The sequence below is a fragment of the Tamandua tetradactyla genome, chromosome 14, assembly GCF_023851605.1.
Source record: "Tamandua tetradactyla isolate mTamTet1 chromosome 14, mTamTet1.pri, whole genome shotgun sequence".
NCBI classification, from domain to species: domain Eukaryota; kingdom Metazoa; phylum Chordata; class Mammalia; order Pilosa; family Myrmecophagidae; genus Tamandua; species Tamandua tetradactyla.
Window position 1 is genome coordinate 58,186,806 of NC_135340.1, and position 24,985 is coordinate 58,211,790.

Sequence of the window (24,985 nt, forward strand, 5' to 3'; positions counted from 1 at the left end):
TATTTGTACAATCATCCACAACAAGAAAACGGCTATTTTTTGTGGCATCATTGATGGGCACACATGGCAGGTGCCTCAGGGAAGCTACGATGGTGAGGAGGCTGGCCACGGTGGGTTGGAGCTCTTCTGGACTTTGGTAGTACAGCTACGTAGAGATCAAGGGTAAGGCTACAGGAGCATTCTCAGGCCATGGCATTAAAAAATAATGAATGAGAGCATGACAGACGACCAGGAAAATTTGAGTTCTCTGTAACTCAGACATTTCTCCAAGGTTTTGGCTTGGCATGGTGCTTTCTGATACAGGAGGATGGGGATGAATCCATAGACATTCCCAGAGTTAAAGGTTCTGAACTTCAGAAGGTATTGGAGGCTCCTGAAAAGTTTCTTCTAGAAGATTCTTTGGTCCTATCTTCCTTTCAATAGATTCTTTGCCCATGGCTTCCATTTTCCTGACTATCATCATGTTTAGTTTATTTTTCTTTCCCATACTAGACCAAGAGTCTATACACTCTATGTCCAGCTCGTTCATTCATCCATCCATCCAGCTATCCAGCCAGCCAGCCAGCCAGCCAGCCAGCCAGCCATTTCCAAGTACTTACTATATGTACCAGGCACTGCCATAGGTGCAGGGAATACAGCAGTGAACAAAACAGATTCCTTACTTTCATGGAGTTTACATTCCAGTAGGGGAAAGACAGATGACAAAATAATAACAAAACAAAATAATAATAATGGTGACACACATTTACTGAGGGTATGCTATGCTGTGCACCACACACTGTACTAAGTGTTTAACATGTATTCTCTCATTTAATCCTAAAGACAACTCTATGAGGTGACTACTATTTTTACCCCAGTTTCATCAGTGAGGAAACTGAATGGTTAAAGATCCTGCTGCTTGCCCTGTCATGTAGCTAGTTAAAGAATGATCTACAACTTGAACCCAGGTCTTTCTGCTTTCTTAGCCCATGGATTGGCAAACTACAGCTTGCTGCCATGGTTTCCAATAAAATAATATAGAATTTTATTTGGAATACAGCCATGCTCATTCACTTATGTATCATTTATGTCTCCTTTCTCATTATAATGGCAAGAGTTGAGTAGTTTTACCATAGACTGCATGGCTCACAAAGTATATCATAGTTACCAGCTAGTCCTTACAGAAAACGTTTGCCAACCCTATCATAGCCCAAGCTTTTACCCTTACAGTAGGATCAACTGATGTTGACTGAAGGAACAAATGACCTAGCACCTCCATTCATTCATACGTGTAGTCATTCATTCAATTAACATTTTTTGAGTAGCTGCTGGGAGTGAGACATTTTGCTCCTTGGAAGGTGGGGCCCCACTGGCACCGAGTTTCCTTCTATTGCTTGATCTTTCCAAAGAGTTCATTCACCTGCAGTGCCTGTTAAAAGCTAAATCTGGTGCCTAATCCTCATTTTCTCTGCCTTGTCTCTACTCCAGACAAGAAAATCTATTTATTACTTTAAAAAATGACAAAAGAGATTAATCAGGATTTGGCAACTAAATTTATCAACTGGGAAGAGTCCAAAAAATAAATTGTAGCACAGGTCTTTACTCCCTACTTCATCCCCTCCCCTCAGCTGGGTTTTATGGGAATGGCTGAGACAGCAGTGAAATTTAGGGCCAAGATTGCCAGGAAAAAACCACTCTGACAGCTAAATTAGTTTGGCAGTAAGGTGGTGGTGGAGGGCTCTAGGCCAGGAATGAATTATGGGTATTGAATGGAACTGGGGCCGGTGCCCGCTCTCTTTAAGATCGTAGAGATTTAAGTGAAGAGAAACATGCAGCTAATCCCATCGTCTGGACAGAACGCCACAGGGCGGGAGAGATACAAAGACTTCGAATGAGCCCCAGGCACCCCATGGTACATACTCCTGAGAATGCACAGCCTGGAAATTGTACTTGATGGAGGAAAAGCTCTTGAGATGGAGGGCAAGACGGAAATAGTCCGAGATGGCCAGCACATACACTTGCAGACGGGGGAGGAGCACACGCCTGGGCATGTCCCTGAGGGTCGCTGACTTGGTGAGAGACCTGGGCAAGGTCACAGCACTGTGCTTATCAGGGCGGGGTCATTACCTGTGTGCTTTGTCTCTCCGTCCTCAAAAGTCAGATGCTTTATACACAAGGACAAATAGTGTATGATTCCACTTACATGAAATAATCTACAGTGAACAAATTCATAGAGACAGAAAGTAGATTAAGGATTACCAGGGGCCACAGAGAGGAGGGAATGGGGAGTTATTGCTTAATGGGTGCAGGGTTGCTGTTTTGGTGATGAAAAAACGTTAGTGATGGAAGCAAGTGATGATAGCACAATATTGTAACAGTAATTAGTGACACTTAAATATGGTTAAAATGGAATTGTTATGTTATATATGTTACCACAGTAAGAGAAAAATTAAATTAAATTAAAAAAAAGTTAGCTGCTTAAGTTTAAGGACTCTAGCTGGTGGGGAGAGAGGATAGAGGTAAAGTGGGGATTATTAGAAAAGAGGTAACTCTTCACATAGACAAAGGATAAAAGCCAGTGCTAATTGCACCGTGCCCTGTGCAGAACCGTTGGGGCTCATGGGCCAGCAAACACAGACAGAGCCTTAGGGTAGGGCAAGGCTCGCTGAGGGTGTATTAAGAAGTTGAGGACCCTACTAGAGTTGTTAACACTCCCAAAGTTCTATGAGGTACGTATTATTGTCTCCATTGCATAAATGAGAAATCTGAAGACTAGAGAGATTAAATATCTTGTCCAAAACCACACAGTCAAGAAGTGGCAGAGTAAGATCTGTGCTCCCAGGTCCATGCTGCTTCTTGGGTAAGAGATAGGTTTGTACAGGAATACTATGTGATGACCTTTGATTTAGAAAATTGTATTATTAAGGGCTTCTCCTAAGATCCAAGACAAGCATATATTTTTGTTCTTTAAACAAACCAGAAAGCCATGTGTCTGTGGCGCTCCCACTGACAGCTCACTGAGCTGGGTCAGACCATCCCCATTCATCCCCACTGTTGGTCCAGTGAGGTGGAGACCAGGCAATTCTGATGGATGGTGTCAGGAGGTGAGGTGCTAGGTTCTCAATCAAGAGGTGTTAGTTTACCCTGACATGTGGACAGGAGCTAGGGGTGGGGAACTTCTTAGTCTGCTCTAGCACTTCTCTCTTCCAACAGAGAGCAAAGCTCAGAGTTAAGGCAAATACTCTGGAGGTCATGACTGGCCTAGTGCTTTGCCTAAACTCTTCTCTGTTTAAGTTGTTAAATGAAGCAGTTCTACCCTCACTCACCTGCATGGCGCTCCAGGGCCCCTCATTAATATGGGTTTGGTTTTCAGAAGCAAAGGGAAAGTCACATCTAACTCTAGGTGCAGCAGAGCTGCAGTGTCTACGTCCAGTGAGCAACATGAGTAGTGGGTCTAGATATACCCCTCACCATCATCTATGCTTCAAAGTAGGAGAGTGTACCCTGCCCTGGGCATCTGGAGGATGCTTTCCTGATCCCTCTGATGCTTCTAAAGAAGAGTACCTTGATCCCTACGGGGGCCCATGTGATGAAGCTACTACCCTCCTCCCTGCACTTCCCCTTTCACCCAGTCCCACTTCTCTGCTCCCTTTGTACTATTTATTCCTGTTTCTTGCCCTTTTCTCTTCACATATTATAGTTTCCCTTCTTAAATAAACTTGTGCTCCACTGGGCTGATAAAAATCTAGTGGAACACTTTACGGACCAGAAAATGAAAATAACTCCACATTCTTTTTTTTTCTTCCCTCTTTGCTTCCTTTGGGGTTTTTCCAAGCAGCTCAGGATCTAGAAGCAGTAGATCTCAAAGCCTCAAAGGACAGAGTCTATATGACCAGTGGTGGTCATATCTCCAAGCTGGCTGTTTCAAATGTATTAGGGAGGGGGTTATAGCTGGCGGTGCTGTCTCCTCCTCAGCTCCAAGATTCCCTGGCATCAGCTCTTCACATATGGCCCCACCCTCTACAAGGTAACATCAACGTTTGGTTATGTTAAAATTAAGTTTTTCAGGGTGCATGGGTGGTTCAGTGGTAGAATGCTCACTTTCCACGCGGGAGACCCAGGTTCAATTCCCAGATCATGGACCCCACCCCCCCCAAAATTAAGTCTTAGATTACCAGTTACCAGGGGCCAGAGGGAGGGGCAATAGAAAGATTTTACTTATGGGTATAGAGTTTCTGTTTGGGGTGGAGAAAGGTTTTGGTAATGGAAGCTGTTGGTAGCACAACACTGTATATGTAAGTAATGACACTGAATCGTACACTTGAAGATGATTAGAGTGGCAAATTTTATGTTACACATATGTTACCACTATAAACAAATTAGGTCTTTCTAATATAAAAATTAAGGACCCCTAGTACAGAGAGACCTGAAAATCTCAGAGGCAAGATTTTCAGAGTGAGTTTGGCACAGTTATATAAAATCCTGGGGAAGCTTTAGAATTCCCATTCATTGACCCGCCTGTAAAATGGTTGTGGGCACAGAAGTCTTTCTCATTCTCAAGTGGTACTGGATGAGACAGAATTCATTCTGTGCAGGTACCTGCCTGCCGCAGAACATGATCCCCACAATAAAGGATTTATCACGAGCCGCATCTATCAGCACATCGCAGTTTAACCATTCGGATTTAAAATCTTCAGTATTTCCCAGATTGTCCTGGTGTCAAGTATATCCATTAGGCTACTGGAGTCTATTTTCAACTCCCAAATAAACAGTAACATAGCCTTCTCCCAAGACAACCAGTGGCCACATCATGGAAAAAAAGAAAAAAATGCTTTTGGTTAATTACTTCAGACCCTCTTGAGGGTGACTGGTTTGAGATGAAGTATTTCTGCTTTTCAAAGGTAAGAAGTCCCTCTGCTGCAGGTTTACTTAGTGGGGTGAGCGAAGAAAGCATGTAGAAATAAAATACAGAAGAAGTAAGGTTACATTTAGGAAGAATTTCTTGCCTATAAAAGCTAGGCGCTTCCTAATTAGAGGATTTCAGAGGTCACAGTCCCCCTTTCCTGTTCCCTGGACGTGTCTTCAGGGCTGTGTGGAGGGTATCTGCCTCACCTGGTTATCTCCTCTTTCAAGGCAGCAGGGTCTGCAGGGTAAAACTTCACGCGAAAACACATGGTGAATGGAGGCTGGGCTGCAGAGAAAAAGAGGCGCCCATGAGGGAAGACCCTCCCCCAGATGACACCCCACCCCCCATCCCCAGGATACGCAGGCCTCTGGATCCATCAGAAGTCAACTTATTCTCAGAATAGTGGTAAATTCCACGTGTAAACCAAGACTTATCACATGTGGGAGATTTCATCCCACCCTCCCCAGGGTGAGGCTTTGGTCTTTTCATGGCAAATACTTACATCTCAGTTGCTTCACAACAGACTTGGTAAACTCCAACCAGTGCTGAAACAGAGAACACAGAACAAGAAAACCCTAATGAGAAGCAGTGTTGAATATAACTTGCTTTATCCAATTTAAATAACTAGACAGATTGTAGCCCAGGGTGAAAGACGCCCCACAGCATATGACATGTAGGTTTGGAGAGTAGGGAGTGACATGATTTTCTGAAATAAGTGCCCTGTGGAACCAGCTGTGAAGTGCAGGATGGTTCCAGCTTCAGATGCCATTTTTGGGTTTCCCTAGAAATGCCACCTTTCAAAACTGGGTGCCAAGGTTCTGAACCATGTTTCTGACATGCCAGTCGGCATGAGTGGTTGCACCTATCTGTGATGGGGACAAACCCCACATGGGAAATGCTGACTTTGATGGGTCATGTATATTTGTGTTATGCGTCAACTTTTTTGGGCAGGGATTGGGGACAGTGGCTTTTGGTAGCAGCTCTAGAAAGTATTGACAGGTGGAATTTTATAAATGGTAAGAAGGCAGGTCTGAAGATGGCTACTGTATTTTCCATCTTTCTTTCAGTAGCATCAATTTTTAACCCTTGTGTTAGAGAATACATACTCGGGATTTCTTGGCACCAAGGGATGTTTAAAATCTAAGTCTCAATAAGTAAACAACCAATGCATATGATAGGTGAATAATAAGCTTCCCGTTTCCCTTGGATTTTCAGAGGCAGGGTCCAGTAGCAGTATATTTTTCCCCACAATATTTAAGCTTGGGGGAAGGAGGCAACGAGGCCACCCTATATAGTCTAGTTCTATCTAGGTGCTTCATAAAATTCATTATTGATGATTGTGGCTTTTACACTAATCAGGAATGCCACCAATTTGCAGAGGGCTAAAGCTGCTATGATTTGGGGTTTGATTATCTAGAGGTAGCTTAAAGCCAATAGATGTAAGTTCTGTGAGGGTAGAAAACTTATCTGTCTTGTTTACTCCCGTGCCTAACAGAGTGTTCAATATGCAGCTGTTGAATGGACAAAGCGACCGGCTCCATGCCTCCCTCTTTTCTGGCTAGTTGTATTTAGTGTAATGTCTTGGCAGAGCCTTCTCTCTGGAAGGAAAGCAGCCAGGGCCATGCGGGCGGCATCCTGCCCTCCCTCAATTCCCAGCTCTCACCTTCTGGGCTGGGCATGGGTTATGCAGTTAATGGACCCACTAAGAGCCAGTTCTTCCATCAGCTCTACATAGATAATCTGGGTTGACATTCTGCTCTCTTGCTTCCTCTGATCTGAGTTCCCACAAGGCCAGCAGCTCATTATAGCCACTCAGTGTGGTTAAGAGGTCCTTCTCACGTTACACGGACCACCGCAGCTAGGCTTCACAGGGAAGCAAAGGCAAGAGATGAAATTGCATGGAAACAACTGGGGTTCCAGGCGGCGCCTGTGCAGGCGGAGGAGGCCTTTCTGTTCAATGCACACTGGAATTGTGTACAGTGAGGAGAACATAGCAAATCTCTGGGACTCAGTGAACAGAACGTCCCTAGACGTTAGACAGATGGATTAAAATAAATAAACAAAGGGAGGCAGAAAATAAAAGGAATGACTGTGAGATGCATTATCAGCACAGGGCAGATGGAGCTGAGCGACAAAAGGGCTATTCCCTTTGGCAATAGCTGGAGACAAAACAGCACTTTATATAGGAGTGAGAGTTTAAGAAAGGACTGAGTCTAGAGATTGGGAAGGGGGTAGGAGTGAGTGGAAAGCTGTCATAACCTGTCCAAAATATTTTAAGGATCTGGTAGAGAAATCTTGATTCCAAGAATATAGCAATGGTCAGATCTGCGTTTCGCCACTGTCTGGCTAAATCTGGGTTCCAGAGTCACTAGCAAACTGATAACGTAGGGTTGGGGGGCAGGAGGGTCAGGAAGAGGAAAAGATGATTTAGGGGGGGGAGTTTCTTTCAGTATTGGGTGAATGAGCACCATGTTCAGACTCTGGAGGCTTGAAAGGGTATGAAGAAGAGGCTGAGAGCATCCTGAGGCCCCTGGGCCTGAGCTGAGAACAACGAAGGGGTGGTAAGTGAGGGCAATTCCACCAGGAGGAACAGGAAGGTTCCCAGACACCCTGAAGATGCCTGCAGAGTAAGGAGTGATGTGGGGATGGATGTAGTGGATGGTTCAGACCACCTGGTGACTGAGGCTTACTTTAGGCCTTCATTCCTTGGAATAGCTGGGGAACCCACCTCCTCCATCCCTCCCATGAAGGAGTGGCTCTAGGACTACAACTCCTGTAAAGGCCCATCTCCCCCTGTCCCTCAGAGATGCGTTCAAGCACCACTCTCCTTAGCCTCTCCCTTGAGGTACAGAATCACATGACTTTCAGAGACTACTGGGTATAAATCCAGCATGCAATCTTAGGAATCACATAGGCTCTCGAGTCAGACTTTGCCAAGTTCCTTGGGCAAGTTCCTTAACCTGTCTGGGCCTTTGTTTTCTCATGTAGAAAATGGATGTCATTTTGGGCACCCATCTCATTTGTGCTAAGGACTAAATGAAGTCACACATGATAACACAGTGTTCAATCAACAGCTGAAATAATCATGTGTTCCATAAATGTTTTTTTCTCCTCTTGACTATTTTCTAATCTGCCTCTAGCTCCTTCTCCTTTTAATCCTTATCAGTTCCACATATTCGCTTATTCTCCTCAAGCACACTCCAACCTGACTAAAAAACCATCAACAGGACACATTTTGCCCTTATATCTTCATGCACTACCCCTTCTGGGGGATGAAGAAATCTGGGGGGTAGCTGCTTTCTTCTTAAAGGGAGATATCTGAGACTGAAAAAAAAAACCAAACCATCTGTAAAAATAGTCCATCATTCTATCACTGTTACATAACACATGGGCACCTGCAGCATGTAAGGACATGTACCTTCCGGGTATCATGCCAGTTTTTGGTCTTGTGTTTGTTGGAGCGAAGGAGAGTCTTTATGTCAGGACATGGGAGCCTTTACGAGGGGAGGAACTGACCTCATCACTACTTCTTAAACACTGATGATACCCAAAAGTCTTTGCTGAACCAGGAGGAATGAAATTTATCACTGAAGTTGGTAAAGGGTATCAAAGGAAACTGACACAGTCCTTTTGATTCTTTTCTAAAGCTCATGTGTTTAGCATAAAACTGTAGATGTGACCTGGAGGACAAAGTGGCTGAGAAAATCAAAGAACAAAAGAGCACAGGACTCTGGCACCATAAGGGGTCTGTCCATTTGGTATCTATGATCCTGAGCATGGCTGGAAGGCTATACCTGCAGAGCCCCTGGGGCTCTAAGGTGCCTGGTGATGACAGATATGAAGCCTAAGTTTGCTGCTGTAAAGAAAATTAGTAGATCCATCCAAGGAGAGCCTTCTAGGATTCATGGTAATGTTTATGGAGGGTGGTAGACCAGAGTAGATGGAGGGCAGTGGGATAGGGAAGGGAAAGATAGAGGTCTGAATGCTTCTGCATGCTTTACCACTTCAAACAGTATGCCCACGAGTACACCCCCCACGGAGAGCAAAAGGCTGATGAAAAGTTATAGAAACAGCAGGTGACTGTGGGCCTGGCAGCTGGGCCAAGGGAGATAGAGCAATAAGGCACTATAAACCATTCCTCACTCTTTCACTCATTCAGCAAATATCTATAGAGTAACAATTACATGCTAGGCCTGTGGCAGTTATGTGAGATACAGTGATGAGTGAGATAAAGTCCATTCCATTATAGGACATAGGTAATCAAACAGGTAATTACAGCATGGTATAATGAATACCATGACAGGGGTAGGTAATACAGATGCATGGTAGCACATGGGAGGGGGCCCTAGTCCAGAGTGGGGGCTAGGGAAGACTTCCTGGAAGAAGCAGCAGTCCAAATGAGACCTTAAGCATGATAAGCAGTTAGCAGAAGAAAAATACGGAGTGTAGGAAGAGAAGAGAGGAAAAAGAAATGATCCAGGTAGAGGGAGCCATGTAGGTAAAGGTTCTGAAAAATAGTGAAGGCATGACATTGTCTGGAGAGCCACAGTTATGTCTGGCTGGACACAGCAGGGAGGAGATGGGTCAGGGAAGATGAAGCTAGGAAAGTAGGCAGGGGTCTGAGGATAAAGGATTTGGTCCTGCACCTGTCTGGGATATCACAGTTCTCGTTAATGCGCTGTGTTTGTACAGCTGCCCATGTTTTGTAGCACAGAGCAAGAACTGCAGAATTTGATACATGCTGAAAGGCCCATACCAATTTGGCTCTATTTCTGTCCTGCCCAGAGGTGTGTGGCCTGATTGGGTTGGTGTGGCATCTCAGGTGAGGCCCTTTGTAACCAGAACAATGCAGACCAGCCCATTTACTAGAAAGCAGGGAAGAGAGACTCAGCCAGTGATCTGACCTCAGTGCCCATAGCACTAGCCCAGCTGCTCTGTCTCCAACTGTGCAACTTTGGGCAAGTCACTTTGGCTCTCTAGGCTGTCATTTCAGCATCTGTAAAATGATGATCTGTGCTAGGTGAATTCTAGTGGTGAGGTGCCTTCCAGGTCTAATAAACTGTGATGTGAAGAGAGGACACTCAATTGCAGGGTCTGGCTAGTCCCTGATTCCTGAGGTTAACACCTGAATCTGAGTAAGTGCCAATTCAAGGTGTCACACTTATTGACTAACCCTGTCCTTGCCTATATTTTGAATATTGACTTACCCGCTGCTTATCTGGGTCCACAAAGCGGATGCCAAAATAGTCTTTCTCAAGTAGGTTCAGGTGGTGGCAAAGAAGATCAAACAGGTACTGGCCTTTGGCATCTCTCTGAAAAGAAAGCAAGCTCCATTGAGAAATGAGTGGTCTTCTACAGTGTATTTTTTTTTTTTTGCATGGGCAGGCTCTGGGAACCAAACCCGGGTCTCTGGCATGCAAGCAGGTGAGAATTCTGCCACCGAGCCACCGTTGCACTGCCCTAATTTTGTTTTTATAGTCATTAAAATTATTTATAACCACTGCCTGTAGATATTAAAGAGGCACTTGTCCAGAACTATGTCTTCCATATTGCAATACATTAGAGTTGGGTTTCTCTGGAATTCTGAGGCTTTTAGCACCTGGAAGGAGCCCAAGAACCTTCTCCTCCAAAAAAAGATCTCAGAGAACTCAGAGTAGAGTCAGGCAAGCCCAGTTCCAATCCTAAAGCACAAAAATTTCTTAAGTTAGTGGGAGTGAGAATGTCAATGTGGAGTACAGCAGCAATTCTACCTAGTTCATTGGCTTTGCTTTTAAAGTATATCTTAATCCATCCACTTTGCTCCTTCTCCATTACCAACTCCGTAGGTTAAGCCACCACCATCTTTTGCTTTGGACCACTGCTAAAGTCTTCTAACTGATCATCTGCTTCCACTCCTGTTTTCTTACAATCCAGTCTCTTCGTAGAAGAGTGACCACAAAAGTTTTCGGACATGATGTCTTTTTAAAAATTAGTTAACAGGTAGAGTAAAATATCAAAACAGTACAAAAGCATATACTATGACAGGCAAGCCTCCCTACCACCCAAGTTGTCCTGTGCCCAAGTTCTCCTCCCCAGAAGCAACCCCTGTTACCAGATTTTTTTTTTTTTTTGCATGGGCAGGCACCGGGAATCAAACCCGGGTCTCCGGCATGGCAGGTGAGAACTCTCTGCCTGCTGAGCCACCATGGCCCGCCCTGTTACCAGCTTTTTATGTATACTTTATGTGATGTCCTATATACATGTAAGCCTATATATGTATGCATCTCTTTGTAAAATACAAATGGTAGCATGTTATATACTCTATTCTGTTTCCTTTTTTCCCACTTAGTATTTCTTGGAAACCCTTCTATAGCAGTACATATAGATATGCCTCACAGCTTTTTTTTTTTTACATGGGCAGGCACCAGGAATCAAACCCAGGTCCTCTGGCATCACAGGCAAGCATTCCTGCCTGCTGAGCCACCATGGCCCACCCTGCCTCACAGCTTTTAACTGCTGCATACCATTCTAATGAACCTAAATTTATCCCCCCAGTTCCATATCAATGGAATGTGTTTCCAATTTGGCTATTACAAACAATGTAACAGTGAACAACACAGTGATCTTGAATTATGTAACCACCCCTACTTAACACCATTAGTGACTTCCCACTGCTCTCAGAATAAGGTCCAAATTCTGTTCGTGACCTCCAAGGCACGACATGACCTGGATTTTGCCTCCTCACTGTATCTGGGCTACAGTCTTTCTGTTCCTGAACACAATGGGGCTTTTCTGCCTCTGTGCTCTTCCTCTAGCTCTTCCCATGGCTGGCTTCTCCTAACCTTCAAGTCTCAATTTAAATGCTCCTTCCATAGAGAGGTCTTTCCTACACAGAATGGTTTTTCCCCGTTACTTTCTATCTCATTCTCCTGTTTATCTCATTGATAGCACTTACAAAAATTTGTAACTTGTTGGCTTGTTCCCTTATTTATTGTCTTTCCCTTTTTTAAAATTGTAGTTTCTATGAGGATGGGAACCTTCCCAGAACACAGTACAGAGCCTAATTATTTGTTGAATGAATGAATGACTGGACAAATAGAAGGTCTGGGTAAAAGGTTTCACAAAATATTAAGAAACTAGGTTGTTTCTAACCCATGACCTTCACCTTCAAAGGCCTGTTGAGATACTCAGAATGAGCTGGGAAGAGAATGACTTGTAGGAAACTGTCAGAATGTCTTGAGTTCTGCAAGGCATCAATCAGTCTTGGGCCTGTCCCCAGTGGATTCTATAGGTTAGCTCAGATGATCCTCTATGGTCGGTCCATGTCTAATACTGCATCCAAATGGAAACTGTTTTATTAGGTCCAAAGTAGTCCGCATTGTGCCATGGCCATGGGTAATCACAGAAGGGCCTGGCTCTGCTCCAAGAATGGGCACATTTTTATGACCTGTATGAATGATTTATACCTCACCTTTTCCCCTTCTGCTTTTTCACCCTATACTATCCAAGGAAAATCAAGGCAGAATAACAGATCTCTCACTAAATAGCTTTATAATGCAATTTTATTGAAATACATTCACATTACCATATAATCATTCAAAGTATTCAATCACTGGCTCACAGTATCATCATATAGTTGTGCATTCATCATCACAATAGATTCGTGAACATTTTCATTTCTCCATAAACAGTAAGAATAAAAATAAACATAAAAAGAATGTCCAGAACATCCCATCCCACCTATACCCTCTCTGATTTATTCATTTTTTTGTTTTTATTTTTTTATTCATCTTTCCAGACAGTGGATAAAGGGAGTGTCAGTCACAAGGTTTTCACAATCACATGGTCACACCATAAAAGCTGTATAGTTACACAATCATCCTCAAGAATCCCGGCTGGATTACCATTCGACAGTTTCAGGAATTTCAGACTAGCTACTCCAATACACCAAAAACTATCTCCATACTGCATAAGAGTAACCTCCAGAATGACCTCTCAGCTTTATTGAAATCTCTTAGCCAAGGAAACTCTATTTATTTACTTATTTTTAAATTTTTGTATGCTGAATGGCGGGGTCACATTTCATTATTTTTCCACGTGAGTATCCCATTACCACAGCAGCATTTGTTGAATTTTTGTTTGTTTGTTTTTGGGGAAGTGCATGGACTAGGAATTGAACCACTTGGCAGGTGAGAATTCTATCACTGATCTACCCTTGCACCCCAGGGAAACTTTATTTTGTTTCATTTCTCTTCCCCTTTTTGGTCAAGAAGTCTTTCCCAATCCCGTGATGCCGGGGCCACGCTCATCCCTGGGAGTTCTGTCTCACATTGCTAGGGAGATTTATACCCCTGGGAGTTCATATCCCACGCAGTGGGGAGGACAGTGAGTTCACCTGCCAGTTGACTTAGAGAGAGAGAGGCCACATCTGAGCAACAAAAGAGGTTATCAGGGGACTTGGATGTAATTATAAGTAGATTTAGCTTCTTCTTTGCAGGAATGAGTTTTATGAATGGCAAGCTTCAAGATTGAGGGTTTGGCCTACTAAATTAGTACTCCCCAATGCTTGTGAGAATAGCAGGAATTCCCCAGCTGGGAAGTTTAATGTTTCCACTTCTTTCCCCAGTCCCTAAAGGGGACTTTGCAATACTTTTTAAAATCTTCTACCCAATCTGGGATATATTTGGGCATCACACTAACCTGTACAAACCAACAAGATCTCAATACCTAATCAAGGTTCCAAGTAATTATGGTATTTGAATAAACTGACCATGCAAGTTAAATTAGATAGTGTGCTATAGAAAATATAAACTTTGCACCAAATAAACATCTCTTCCTTTGGTCTCACATAGAAGTTGAAGTTTTAAAACACAGTCAGTATCATTCTTCACCCTTTAGTCTGATTTACCTTAGCCCTAAGGTACCAGGTCAGCTTCATTCATATCTCTAATTGAAGTCTGATCTCTTTTTCAGCTTTTGAAAACAGTTGCTCTATGGGGTAATGCTGACTTTCATAACTGCAGGGCTCTAGCTCTGAGTCTCAGATGTCATACAGATACCCAATGCTCCAGGGAATGACTAGGTTATACACAATCTCAGAATTTAAAAATAACAATTCTAACTCCAGAATAGATGTGACTGCTGTTAAGAGCTTACAATCTAGGAACCTTTACAATAGCATTCCCCTGATAACCTATGCTCTCGAATTCAATACTCAGAGTTTGTACATTGTAGTTCGTCCATATTAGTGAGACATTTTAATACATGTCTGTTTAGTTCCTGATTTATTTAAGTCAACATACCGTCTTCAAGGTTCATTCACCTAATTGCATGCCTCACAACTTCAATCCTTCTTGCAGCCACTCAATATTCCATTGTATGTATGCACCACAGTTCATCCTTTCAGTTCACCAGCTGATGTACCCTTAGGCCACCTAAATCCAATGCAAATAATGAATACTGCTACAATAAACACCAGTGTGCCAATGTCCATTCATGTATATGGACATAGCAGTTCTTCTAAGTATATACCTAATGATGGGGTTGCAGGATCAGACAGCAACCCTCTACTTGCTTCCTGTATGGACCCACCACACTGCTCTCCAGTGGGGCTGCACCATTCTACTTCCTTACCAACAGTGAATAGGTACATCTCTCTCTCCGTATCTTCTCCAGGATACCTATATTTCTGTTTATTTTTAAACGGTTTTATTCACACACCACACAATCCATCTTAAGTAAACAATCGTTTCTGGTATAATCACATAGTTTTGCATTCACCACCACAATCTATATGAGAACATTTCCATTTCTACCACAAAGAAAGAGGGAAAAAACAAAGATGAAAAAATTTAAAAAGAATAATAAAATAAAATAAAAAGGAGAAATAATACCACCACTGAGAATACATCCTCTTATTGACATTTGGCTTTGGTATGTTGCCTTTGTTACCCATAATGGAAGTATATTACAATGTTACTGTTAACTACAGGCCCTACTTTGCATTGATTGTATTTTTTCTGTATACCATCCCATTTTCAACACAGCAAGGTGTTGTTCATTTGTTCTTCCTCAGGTAAAACATTATTATATTTGTACATTTAATTGCCATCATTGTCCACTCCAGGTTTTGCTAAGTTTTACAGTTCCAGACTTCATTTTTATCTTTCCTTCTGGTGTCATACATGCCCCTAATCTTCCTCTTTCAATCATACTCACTCTCAGCTTTGTTTAGTGTATTTACAATATTGTGCTACCATCAGAGAGTATTGTGCTATCCATTTCTGGATATTTACAATCAATCCTGCTGAACATGCTGTATTCCTTCAGCATCAAATGTCCAATCTCTACCCTCTTTCTACCTCCTGATAACTTATGCTTTCATCTTTAACTCTCAAAGTTCACTAATTAATGTTAGTTGGTATTAATGAGGTCATACAGTATCTGTCCTTTTGTTTCTGGCTAATTTCATTCAACATAATATCCTCAAGGTTCATTCACATTGTTGTAAGTGTCATGTCTTTATTCTGTACCCTTCATGACAGTCTTCATTTCTAAAAATTTCTCCAAACTTCTCACTCTTTTCCTATCTGCCTGTGGTGCTCCTTTTAGTATTTCTTGCAGAACAGGTCTCTTGTTCACAAATTCTCTCAGTGTCAATTTATCCAAAAATATTATCTGATTTTTTTTTTTTTTTTTTGGCATGGGCAGGACTGGCAATCGAAGCTGGGTCCCTGGCATGGCAGGTGAGAATTTTGCCACTGAGCCACTGTGGCCCGCCCTATCCAAAAATGGTTTAAATTCTCCACTTTTGAAAGACAGTTTTGCTGGGTATAGAATTCTAGGTTGGTAGTTTTTCTCTTTCAGTGTCTTACATATATCAATCACTGCCTTCTCGCTTCCATGGTTTCTGCTGAGAAATCTGCACAGTCTAATCAAGCTTCCCTTGTATGCGATGGATTGCTTTTCTCTTACTACTTTCAGAATTCTTTGTCTTTGATACCTGACAATCTGATTAGTAAGTGTCTTGGAGTAGGTCTATTTGTATCTATTCTGTTTGGGGTGTGCTACACTTCTTGGATCTGTAATTTAACATCTTTCATAAGAGAGGACATTTTCAGTGATTATTTCTTCCAATATTCTTTCTGCCCCTTTTCCCTTCTCTTCTCCTTCTGGGACACCCATAACACTTAAATATTCAAGGGCTTCATGTTGTCATTCAATTCCCTGAGACCCTACTCATATTTTCCCATTCTTTTCCCTGGCTGTTCTTTTGAGTTTAGGATTTCCGATATGTCCTGTCCTTTAATTCTCTAATCCTTTCTTCTGCCTCTTCCAATCTGCTGTTTTAATTCTCCATTGCTTTTCACCTCTTCTATTGTGCCTTTCATTCCCATAAATTCTGCTATTTGTTTTTTTGCAAGCTTTTGAGTTCTTCTTTATGGTTGCCCAGTGTCTTCTTTATATTCTTCATCTCTTTTGCCATATCTTCCCTGAACTGGTTGATTTGATTTTTGACATGATTTAGCATGTTTGTTTGAACATCTCTAATACTCCTGGCATCTCATTTGAAGTGTTTGTTTGTTCCTTTGACTGGGCCATATCTTTGATTTTTCTAGTATGACTCATAAATTTTTGCTGGTGTCTAGGCATCTGATTTCCTTGATTACTTTTTCCTTGATTACTTATCAAAGGTTTTCTTGTGTTTGACCTTGTTCTCTATCTGTTCTTTTGCATTTGGTTCAACTTATTCTAGAACTCAAGCACAGATAACTTCTGTTTACCTATCAGATTTTTCAACTTTTGTTTTTCTGGTTCTTTCCCTGCCTATATAGAATCTTTTTTTTTTTTTTGAGGAGGGTCTCCCCAGATATGATTGACCCTATCAGATTTTCCCAGACAAGGCAGATCCAGGTCTTACATTAAGGTTCCCTGGAGATGAGACCCAGTAAGTTATCAGATTTTCCTGCGAAGTCTCTAGGCACTGTGCTTTTCCTATCCTGCCCAGCAAGTGGTGCTTATTAGCCCATAGCTCCCCACCAGCATAATGTGATGTGGAACCTTTAATTTTCAGCCTGCCAGGGGCATGGTTGAGACAGAAGCTGATGTGGAAGGCAAGCTTAAGCTGTTTCTGATTCCCAGCCCCTGGGGTCTGAATTCTCCGAAGGAGGGTGGCCAATTTACCTGGACCAAACCCCCCTCTTCTTGGGAAGATACACCTTTTAGGGAGTTATCTCCTTCATTTGACTTTGTTACTTTGTCTCCCAGACCTATTCTCACTCCAACCTTGCCCTCATCAGCACTGACAATTGAAAATGTCTGAGGCTTTCTCTAACGAACTACTTAGAATACTTTTTAAAAAGAAAAAAAAAAGAGAGAGAGAAAGAAAATAAAATAAAGTAAAATCCCTTTTCAGTTCAGTCTCCCTAGCCTCCAAGATTTGACAGTCAAGAGCTAGACTTGGTACCTGGCACTATGTGCCTCTTTTCTTGGAACTCAGCCCAAGAAAATGCTTTTCCAGTATTCTGAGCTTGGCTGACTCCAGAAGCCTCTAGTTTTTTCCTTTTGTCCTCAGGGTTATTTTCCTGCTTTCTCTGGGCTTATCTTTGCTCAGAGCTTTTATTCAGCAGTCTAAATTTGTTAATTAAAACTGCAATTGGAGCTTGATTGTGCTACCTTCCCTTGCTTGTAGTAGAGAGGGCTTATTTTTCCTACTGGGGGGAGATTCCAATCAGCCTGCTGTCCAGTGGGAGAGGGGCACCAGTTACTTAGAAGATCGACTTACAGTTCTGTGCAGTGATCTCAGCCCTTCTATCCATTCCAGACTGGTATGCAATGTGCGTTCTATCACAGTTGTCCCAGACAGTTCCTGGTTAATTACTAGCTGCCCTAGAGGACTAATTAAATTCCACACCTCCCTATGCTGCCATCTTGCCCCATCTCTCCGTGACTTTTTAAAACTCTCAGTAAATAATTTAAGAAGTTTCTCCTTGCAGGATCTGAAGGATGAATGAGTGGACAGATCAACTAAGAAAGGAGGCACCATGAGGGCATGTCTCACTGTTTTTCTCCTGCCTCATATTCTCATTCACAACATGGCAAGCCCAATTCCCACTCCCTTTAGTCTCCCACTAGAAATAAATGCCCTCAGGAAACAGATTTTTTAGAGGCAAAGGATTTATGAATCACACTGGGATCTCTGGGTAGTGGGTCACAAATTAGGTCTTTCAAAAGACTTCATCAATTGTCTTTTTGGGAAAGGGCTGTCAACTACAGCCAGAGTTTGTCTCGCTGGAACAGTATTCCTAATGCTCACCATAGAAAGAGCATAAACTCATTTAAAAAATTATTTTTTCTTTTTTTTAGTTTTTTTATTTTTTATTTTGCTCTGGTTCTATCATAAACTCAGTTTTAAAGTTCTGGAAGCAGGAATATGTTTCACTCCAACCCAAGCAGGATGTCCTAGACTATTATCTCTCTCAGATCAATTGAAATGGAATAGTAAGAGAAAGTTGCATACAGTAGCTATTTTTCTCTACAATTTTGACATTGTACCATGCTGGCTATAGCACTGTGATCAGCTGGAGTGAGTTTTATGTGACTGAAGTTCCCTTCAATCATACAACAACCATGTTGGCATGAGCCTGAGGTAGAGCTAGCCATAGGAAAACATGCTTCTGTGACAGAAATCATATGGGCTGTTTTTGCTGTTGTTAGAGGTGTTGTAGGTTTACAGAAAAATAATGCTGAAAATACAGAGTTCCCATAAACCCCCCTTCACACATACACTTTCTCCTATTATTAACACATTGACTGGCAAAGACCACTCAATTGGGAAAGAATAATAGCTTCAACAAATGGTACTGAGAAAACTGGATCTCTATATGCAAAACAATGAAGGTGAACCCATACCTCACACCATGTACAAAAAGTAACTGAAATTGGATCAAAGATCTAAATATAAGAACCCAAACCATAAAACTCCTAGAAGAAAACATAGGGAAGAAACTTCAAGACCTTGTATTAGGCCATGGTTTCTTAGACTTTACCCCCAAAGCCAAACAACAATACTGTAGTTAATAGTATAACTGAATATTGTTTTCTCAGCAAGTATCATGCTGTTTGATTACTGTGGCCTTGTAATAAGTTCTAAGATCAGTCAGTGTGAGCTCTCCATCTTCATTCTTCTTTTTCAAGACAACCTTGGCTATCTGGGGGCCCTACACTTCCACATAAATGTGATGATTGTCTTTTCCATTTCCTTAAAGAAGGCTGTTAGAATTTTGATTGGGATAGCATTGAATCTCTAAATTTCTTTGCGAAGAATTATCTTAACAATATTTAGTCTTCCAGTCAATGACATGGAATGTCTTTCCATTTATTTAGGTCTTTAATTATTTTTAGCAATGCTTTGTAGTTTCCTGTGTACAACAAGTCCTTTATATCCTCGGCTAGATTTATTTTTAGATATTTGATTCTTTTAATTGCTAGAGTAGAGTAGAATAGTTTCCTTTACTGATTGTTCATTACCAGTGTATAGAAACACTACTGATTTTTGGGTGGTGATCTTGTACCCCAACACTTTGCTGAATCCATCTATTAGCTCTGGGAACTTTGTTGTGGATTTTTCAGAATTTTCTGTATATAGGATCATGTCATTTGCAAACAGGAAAGTTTAACTTCTTCCTTTCCAATTTGGCTGCCTTTTTCTTTTCTTTTTTCCCCTCTATTTGCTCTGGCTAGAAGTTTCAATACAATGCTCAATAACAGTGGTGACAATAGGCATCCTCATCTTATTCTTGATCTTAGGGGGAAAGCGCTCAGTCTTTCACCATTGAATATGATGTTAGTTGTGGGTTTTTCACATATGTTCTTTAGCATGTTGAGGAGGTTTCCTTCTATTCCTAAGTATTTTTATCATGAAGGGGTACAGGATTTTGCCAAATGCCTTTTCTGTATCAATTGAAATGATCACTTTTTTTTTTCACCTTTGTTCTAGTAATGTCGTGTATTACATTAACTTATTCATTAATGTAGTAATTAAAACTAAATCTCAGTTGATGATGGTGTAATTGTTTTAATGTGCTGCTGGATTTGATTTGCTAATATTTTGTTAAGGATTTTTGTACCTAAATTGATAAATGTTATTGGTCTGTAATTTTATTTTCTTTCAGGATCTTTATCTGGCTTTAGTATAAGAGTGATATTGGCCTCATTGAATTAGTTAGGTAGTGTTTCCTCTTCCTTAATTTCTGGAAGCATTTGATCAGCATTGGTATTAATTCTCAGGTAGAATTCACCTGTAAATCTATCTATGCTGTGTAGTTTTCTGTGTACAAGTCCTTATGTTCCTAATTAAGTTCATTCCTAAGTACTTGATTCTTTTAGTTGCTATTTTGAATGGAATTTTTTCCTTGACTGACTCCTCAGCTAGGTCATTGCTTGTGTATAGAAATGTTACTGATTTTTGCACATTAATTTCATATCCCGCCACCTTGCTGAATTTGCTTATTAGCTCAAGTAACTTTGCTGTTGATTTCTCAGAAGCTTCCAAGTATAGTATCATATCATCTGCAAATAATGAGAGTTTTAATTCTTCCTTTCCATTTTTTTTGAAAAGATGCATTTTATTTCTTTGTCCTGCCTGATTGCTCTAACTAGAACTTCTAGCACAATGTTGAATAATAGTGGTGACAGTGGGCATCCTTGTCTTGCACCTGATCTTAAAGGGAAAGCTTTCAGTCTGTCTCCATTGAGTATGATGCTGGCTATCGGTTTTTCATATATTCCCTTCATCATATTGAGGTAGTTATCTTTGATTCCTATTTTTTGGAGTATCTTTTATCATAAAAGGATGCTGAATTTTGTTGAATGCTTCAGTATCAATCGAGATGATCATGTGATTTTTCCCTTTTGATTTGCTAATGTGTTACATTACATTAATTGATTTTCTTGTGTTGAAACATCCTTGCATTCTTGGTATAAACCCCACTTGGTCATGGCGTGTAATTCTTTTAATGTGCTGTTGGACTCAATTTGCTAATTTTTTTTTTTTCAGAATTTTTGCTTTTATGTTCATTAGAGAGATTGGCCTGTAGTTTTCCTTTCTTATAACATCTTTTGGTTTTGGTATTAAAATGATATTAGCTTCATAAAATGAGTTAGGTAGAGTTCCGTTTTCCTCAATTTTTTGGATAAGTTTGAGTAGGATTAGTGTTAATTCTTTGTGGAATGTTTGATAAAATTCTCCTATGAAGCCTTATAATGCCTTTACATTTAAAGTCTATTTTGTCTGATATTAGTATCGCTACTCCTGCTTTCTTTTGGTTACAATTTGTGTGGGAAATCTTTTTCCATCCTTTCACTTTCATTCTATTTGTATCCTTGTGTCTAAGATGAGTCTCTTGTAAGCAGCACATAGCTGAATTGTGTTTCTTAATCCGTTTTGCCAATCTGTATCTTTTAATTGGTAAGTTAGTCTGTTAACATTCAAAGTTATTACTGAAAAGGCATTTCTGGATTCCACCATCTTATCTTTTTAGTTTTATCTGTCAGATTTATATATTCTTTTCCCTCTTTCTCTTTGTATTGTTTAAATTTCCCTTACTGGTACTCTTCAATTCTGTGCCCTCCTCCAGACCTCCCTCTCCTGTCTTTTTTTTTTTTTTTCAGCCAGCAGAACTCCTTTTAGTATTTGTTGTAGGGCCAGTCTCTTGTTGACAAAATCTTTGAGGACTTCTCTGACTGTGAAAACTTTAATCTCTCCCTCAATTTTGAGGGACAATTTGGCTGGGCACAGAATTCTTAGCTGGAAGTCTCTCTTTCTGGATATTGAATATATCATACCACTGCCTTCTTGCCACCAGGGAGATAGTTGAGTAGTCCAAACTCAGTCTTATTTGAACTTCCTTGTATGTCATAGATTGTTTCTCTCTTGCCACTTTCAGGATTTTCTGCTTCTCTTCAACGTTTGACAGACTGATTAGTGTGTGCCCTGGGGAAGGCCTATTTGGATTTATTGTTTGGAGTTTTTTGGGCTTCTTTGCCTTGCATATTTATGTCCTTTATGAGGGTTGGGAAGTTTTCCCCCATTATATCCTCAACTACTCTTCCTAGCCCTTTACTCTTTTCTTCTTCTGAGACACCAATGATTCTTATATTTGTGTGTTTTGTTTTGTCTATCATTTCCCTGAGTTCCCATTTAATTTTTTCCATCTTTTTTTGCCATTTGCTGTTTTAAGTCTTCAAAGTCAATCATCCTGTAGTCTATATCACTTGTTCTTTCTTCTGTCTCTTCAAATCTGATGTTGTGTGCCTCTAGTATTTTTTTATTTGGTCAACAGAGTCTTTAATCTCTGTGATATCATCTATTTTTCTATTTATTCTTTCAAATTCCTCTTTATGCTCTTCTACTGTCTTCTTGATCTCCTTTATGTCATTTGATGAACATCGTTGATTAGTTGTTTCAGCATCTGTGACTCCTCTGGTGTTTTAATTTGGTCATTAGGCAGGGCTACATCCATCTGCATTGCGATATGCTTAGTGATCTTCTGCTGTCTTTGTGGCATGTAACATCTTGATTGACTTACTGTGGGAGCTGATTTCTTTCAGTAGTCTAAGGCCATGTGTTTGTGGGATGGTTGTACAGCAGTGAGGAGGATATGGGGTGGGGCACTCAGTGCAGTGATTTGTTTCAGGGCAGGAACAGTCACAGATTTGGGATGTTACGCTGATGCTTGTGAGCATGGGTGTCCAGCGGCCAAAGAGGAAATACCTGTGTGGGTGCACCAGTCTGGGAGGCGTATCCCTGGTGTGTGGTCTAAGGCATGGGGCCTTTTGTGTGCATGTGTAGAGCTGTGGCAGCAGGTCAGCGTTATGTCTTCATGGACTGGGGGCAGATGTGACCCAGCTGCGCAGGCCGGTACTTTCTCAGAGCTGGGAAGTGAGGTTGAGGGCTGTGTGCATGGGCAGTTCTGGGGCTGCTGTAAAGTGTAGTTCCCAGAGCTGAATGACGTGATTGGGGGCCCATGTGCATGCACGGGCCTGGGAGTGGCGTAAACGGATGTGCAGAGCTCAGGCGGGGCAGAATGAGGTTGTGTGACCTTCCTAATTCCAGCCTCCGTGCACTCCCACACATGCCTCTGTGCCAGGCTCCAGCTTTCTGCCTCTCAGCTCCTCAGCCTCTGCAACCAGGGCTGCCACATGTGGTGCAGAAGGCTCTTCCAGGTCAGCTGCATTCCCCAATTGCCATCTCAGTCACCCTCCTGTCCCTTCTCTAACTTCCCATGGAGCAGGGCTAATCTCGAGCTAGTCTATTTGGCCATCTTCCCGCAAGTCCTCACTCTCTTCACTCTTTAAAATTATTTTTTATTTCCTACTCCACAGACTAATTACTTCAATTGGATTGTCTATGAGTTCATTGAATCTTTCTTCTGCCAGCTCCTCTCTGTTGTTGAAACACTCTAGGAAAGTTTTCATTTCAGTTATGGTCTTTAAATCCCATTTCTTTAAAAATATTTCTCTTTATTGAGATTCTCATATTGTTCATTCGTAGTTTTCCTAATTTTTTTAAGTTCTTTCTCCATGTCTTTCTTTATCTCCTTGAGCATACTGAGGATCATTTTTTAAAAATGTCCTTGTCCCATATGTCCTGAGTCTGGTCTTTGTTGATGTTTCCTGGGTTTTTATCTTGTGCCCTTGGATGGGCCATCATTTTCTGTTTCTTTGACTTGTAATCTTTTTTTTTTACACGCTGTACATTTTAATGTGTTAAATCTGTGATTTAGTCCCAGAGCTGTCTGGTCCTTAAGTTTTTATGCAGTCAGCTATATGACAGAGATGTCTTTGAATGCCAGGATTTAACAAAAACAAATAAACCGATGTACAAAACACTATTCACAGTGGTTCTGTGTTGGCTGGTGCTCTCTGTCAGAGTTTAGCTCTCCCATCAAGAGCAGCCTGAGGCAAAAGTGAAGTGCAGGGTCCTGAGTCTTCTCTTCGGTGTGTGCTTACTCATGGCCTTAGGTATTTTCCCATTTACAGGAATCAAAATGGATTCCAAAATCTATTACCTAAGAAATAGGTTTTCCTTCTCCTGGGTGCTTTATTGTATGCCTTAAAGCTGGTAGTCCTTTTCCCTAGGCCTCTTTGACTTAACTGTTTCTTCTACAGCTTTAGCTTTTTGTATGCTGCTTTTAGGCAAGTTCTGGGAGGGTGAGCCAGAGACAAGATTCCTGGTTCAGACTTTCACATTGCTATGAGATAGACTTTAGGGTGCCACCAACATATAAATTCCCCCAGAATGCACATAGAGGTTACTCTGCTTCCTCCAGAACAGGGCCACAGACCTGCAATGGGAGTGCTGGCTGGCTCCATGCTGTGTTGGGGAGGGAAAAGGGCCAGCAAGTGTGCCACAAGTTTCTCCTACTGTTTTTAAAGGTGCATTTTATTGATTTGGCACTCACCCAGTTTCACTAACCCTTCAAATATCTTCTGGAATTTTAAGGAAGATGACTCTGCTTGTTTTTGCAACTTGTTCAAAGATTCAGTGGGAGAGTGGCACTCTGAGTATCCTATGCTACCATCTTGGTCCTGGCCATCCATATGGACTTTTAATGAGAATTATGCCTTCCATAAAAACAACTCATCCCTATAGGCGGACAGCTCAAATGCACTTGTAAGGTTCTTAGATGGTAAGAGCCTTAAATTCACCAAACCAACTTTGGAGTTCTTCCACTTCAAGGGAAGGAAAAGGAAATGTGGATTTTCTTTTGCAGTAGTTATGTAAACAGGACATATCCCATTACAAATTCTCTATTTCTATTTAAAAAATCTTCTGTTTCTTGTTATTTCTCAGCATCTGGTGAAACCTCCTGTTCCCCATCATGAAGTCATAATTCCCTTAGCTTCCAGTGGTTTTGAGCTATAAGCCTCTTGTGCAGACTAATGAAGAGAAGCATCTTTCTTTTCTTTGTCTCCGGGGCTGGGGGGTTGGGAACAGGCAGGAAGTGAGTGACTCTTTGCAGCAGAATTCCATGAAGCTCAAATTCTCAGCAGAGGCATATAGGCAGAATCAACTCAGAGCACTACTGTGCACCTTCCACAAAGGATTGCAATGTATCC

General features: G+C 41.4%; 1 protein-coding gene across 3 annotated transcripts in view; it reads right to left on the bottom strand.

Moving 5' to 3' along the window:
* Nucleotides 1–24,985, bottom strand: part of FRMD5 (FERM domain containing 5) — a 334,153-nt gene that overhangs the window by 39,227 nt on the left and 269,941 nt on the right. For all 3 annotated transcript variants that reach the window (XM_077127713.1, XM_077127714.1, XM_077127712.1), the window contains exons 2-4: nucleotides 10,093–10,197; nucleotides 5,388–5,430; nucleotides 5,092–5,170 (exon numbers count right to left, since the gene is read on the bottom strand). In XM_077127713.1, coding sequence (XP_076983828.1) covers nucleotides 5,092–5,170; nucleotides 5,388–5,430; nucleotides 10,093–10,197 — 227 coding nt within the window. The remainder of the gene's footprint in view (nucleotides 1–5,091; nucleotides 5,171–5,387; nucleotides 5,431–10,092; nucleotides 10,198–24,985) is intronic.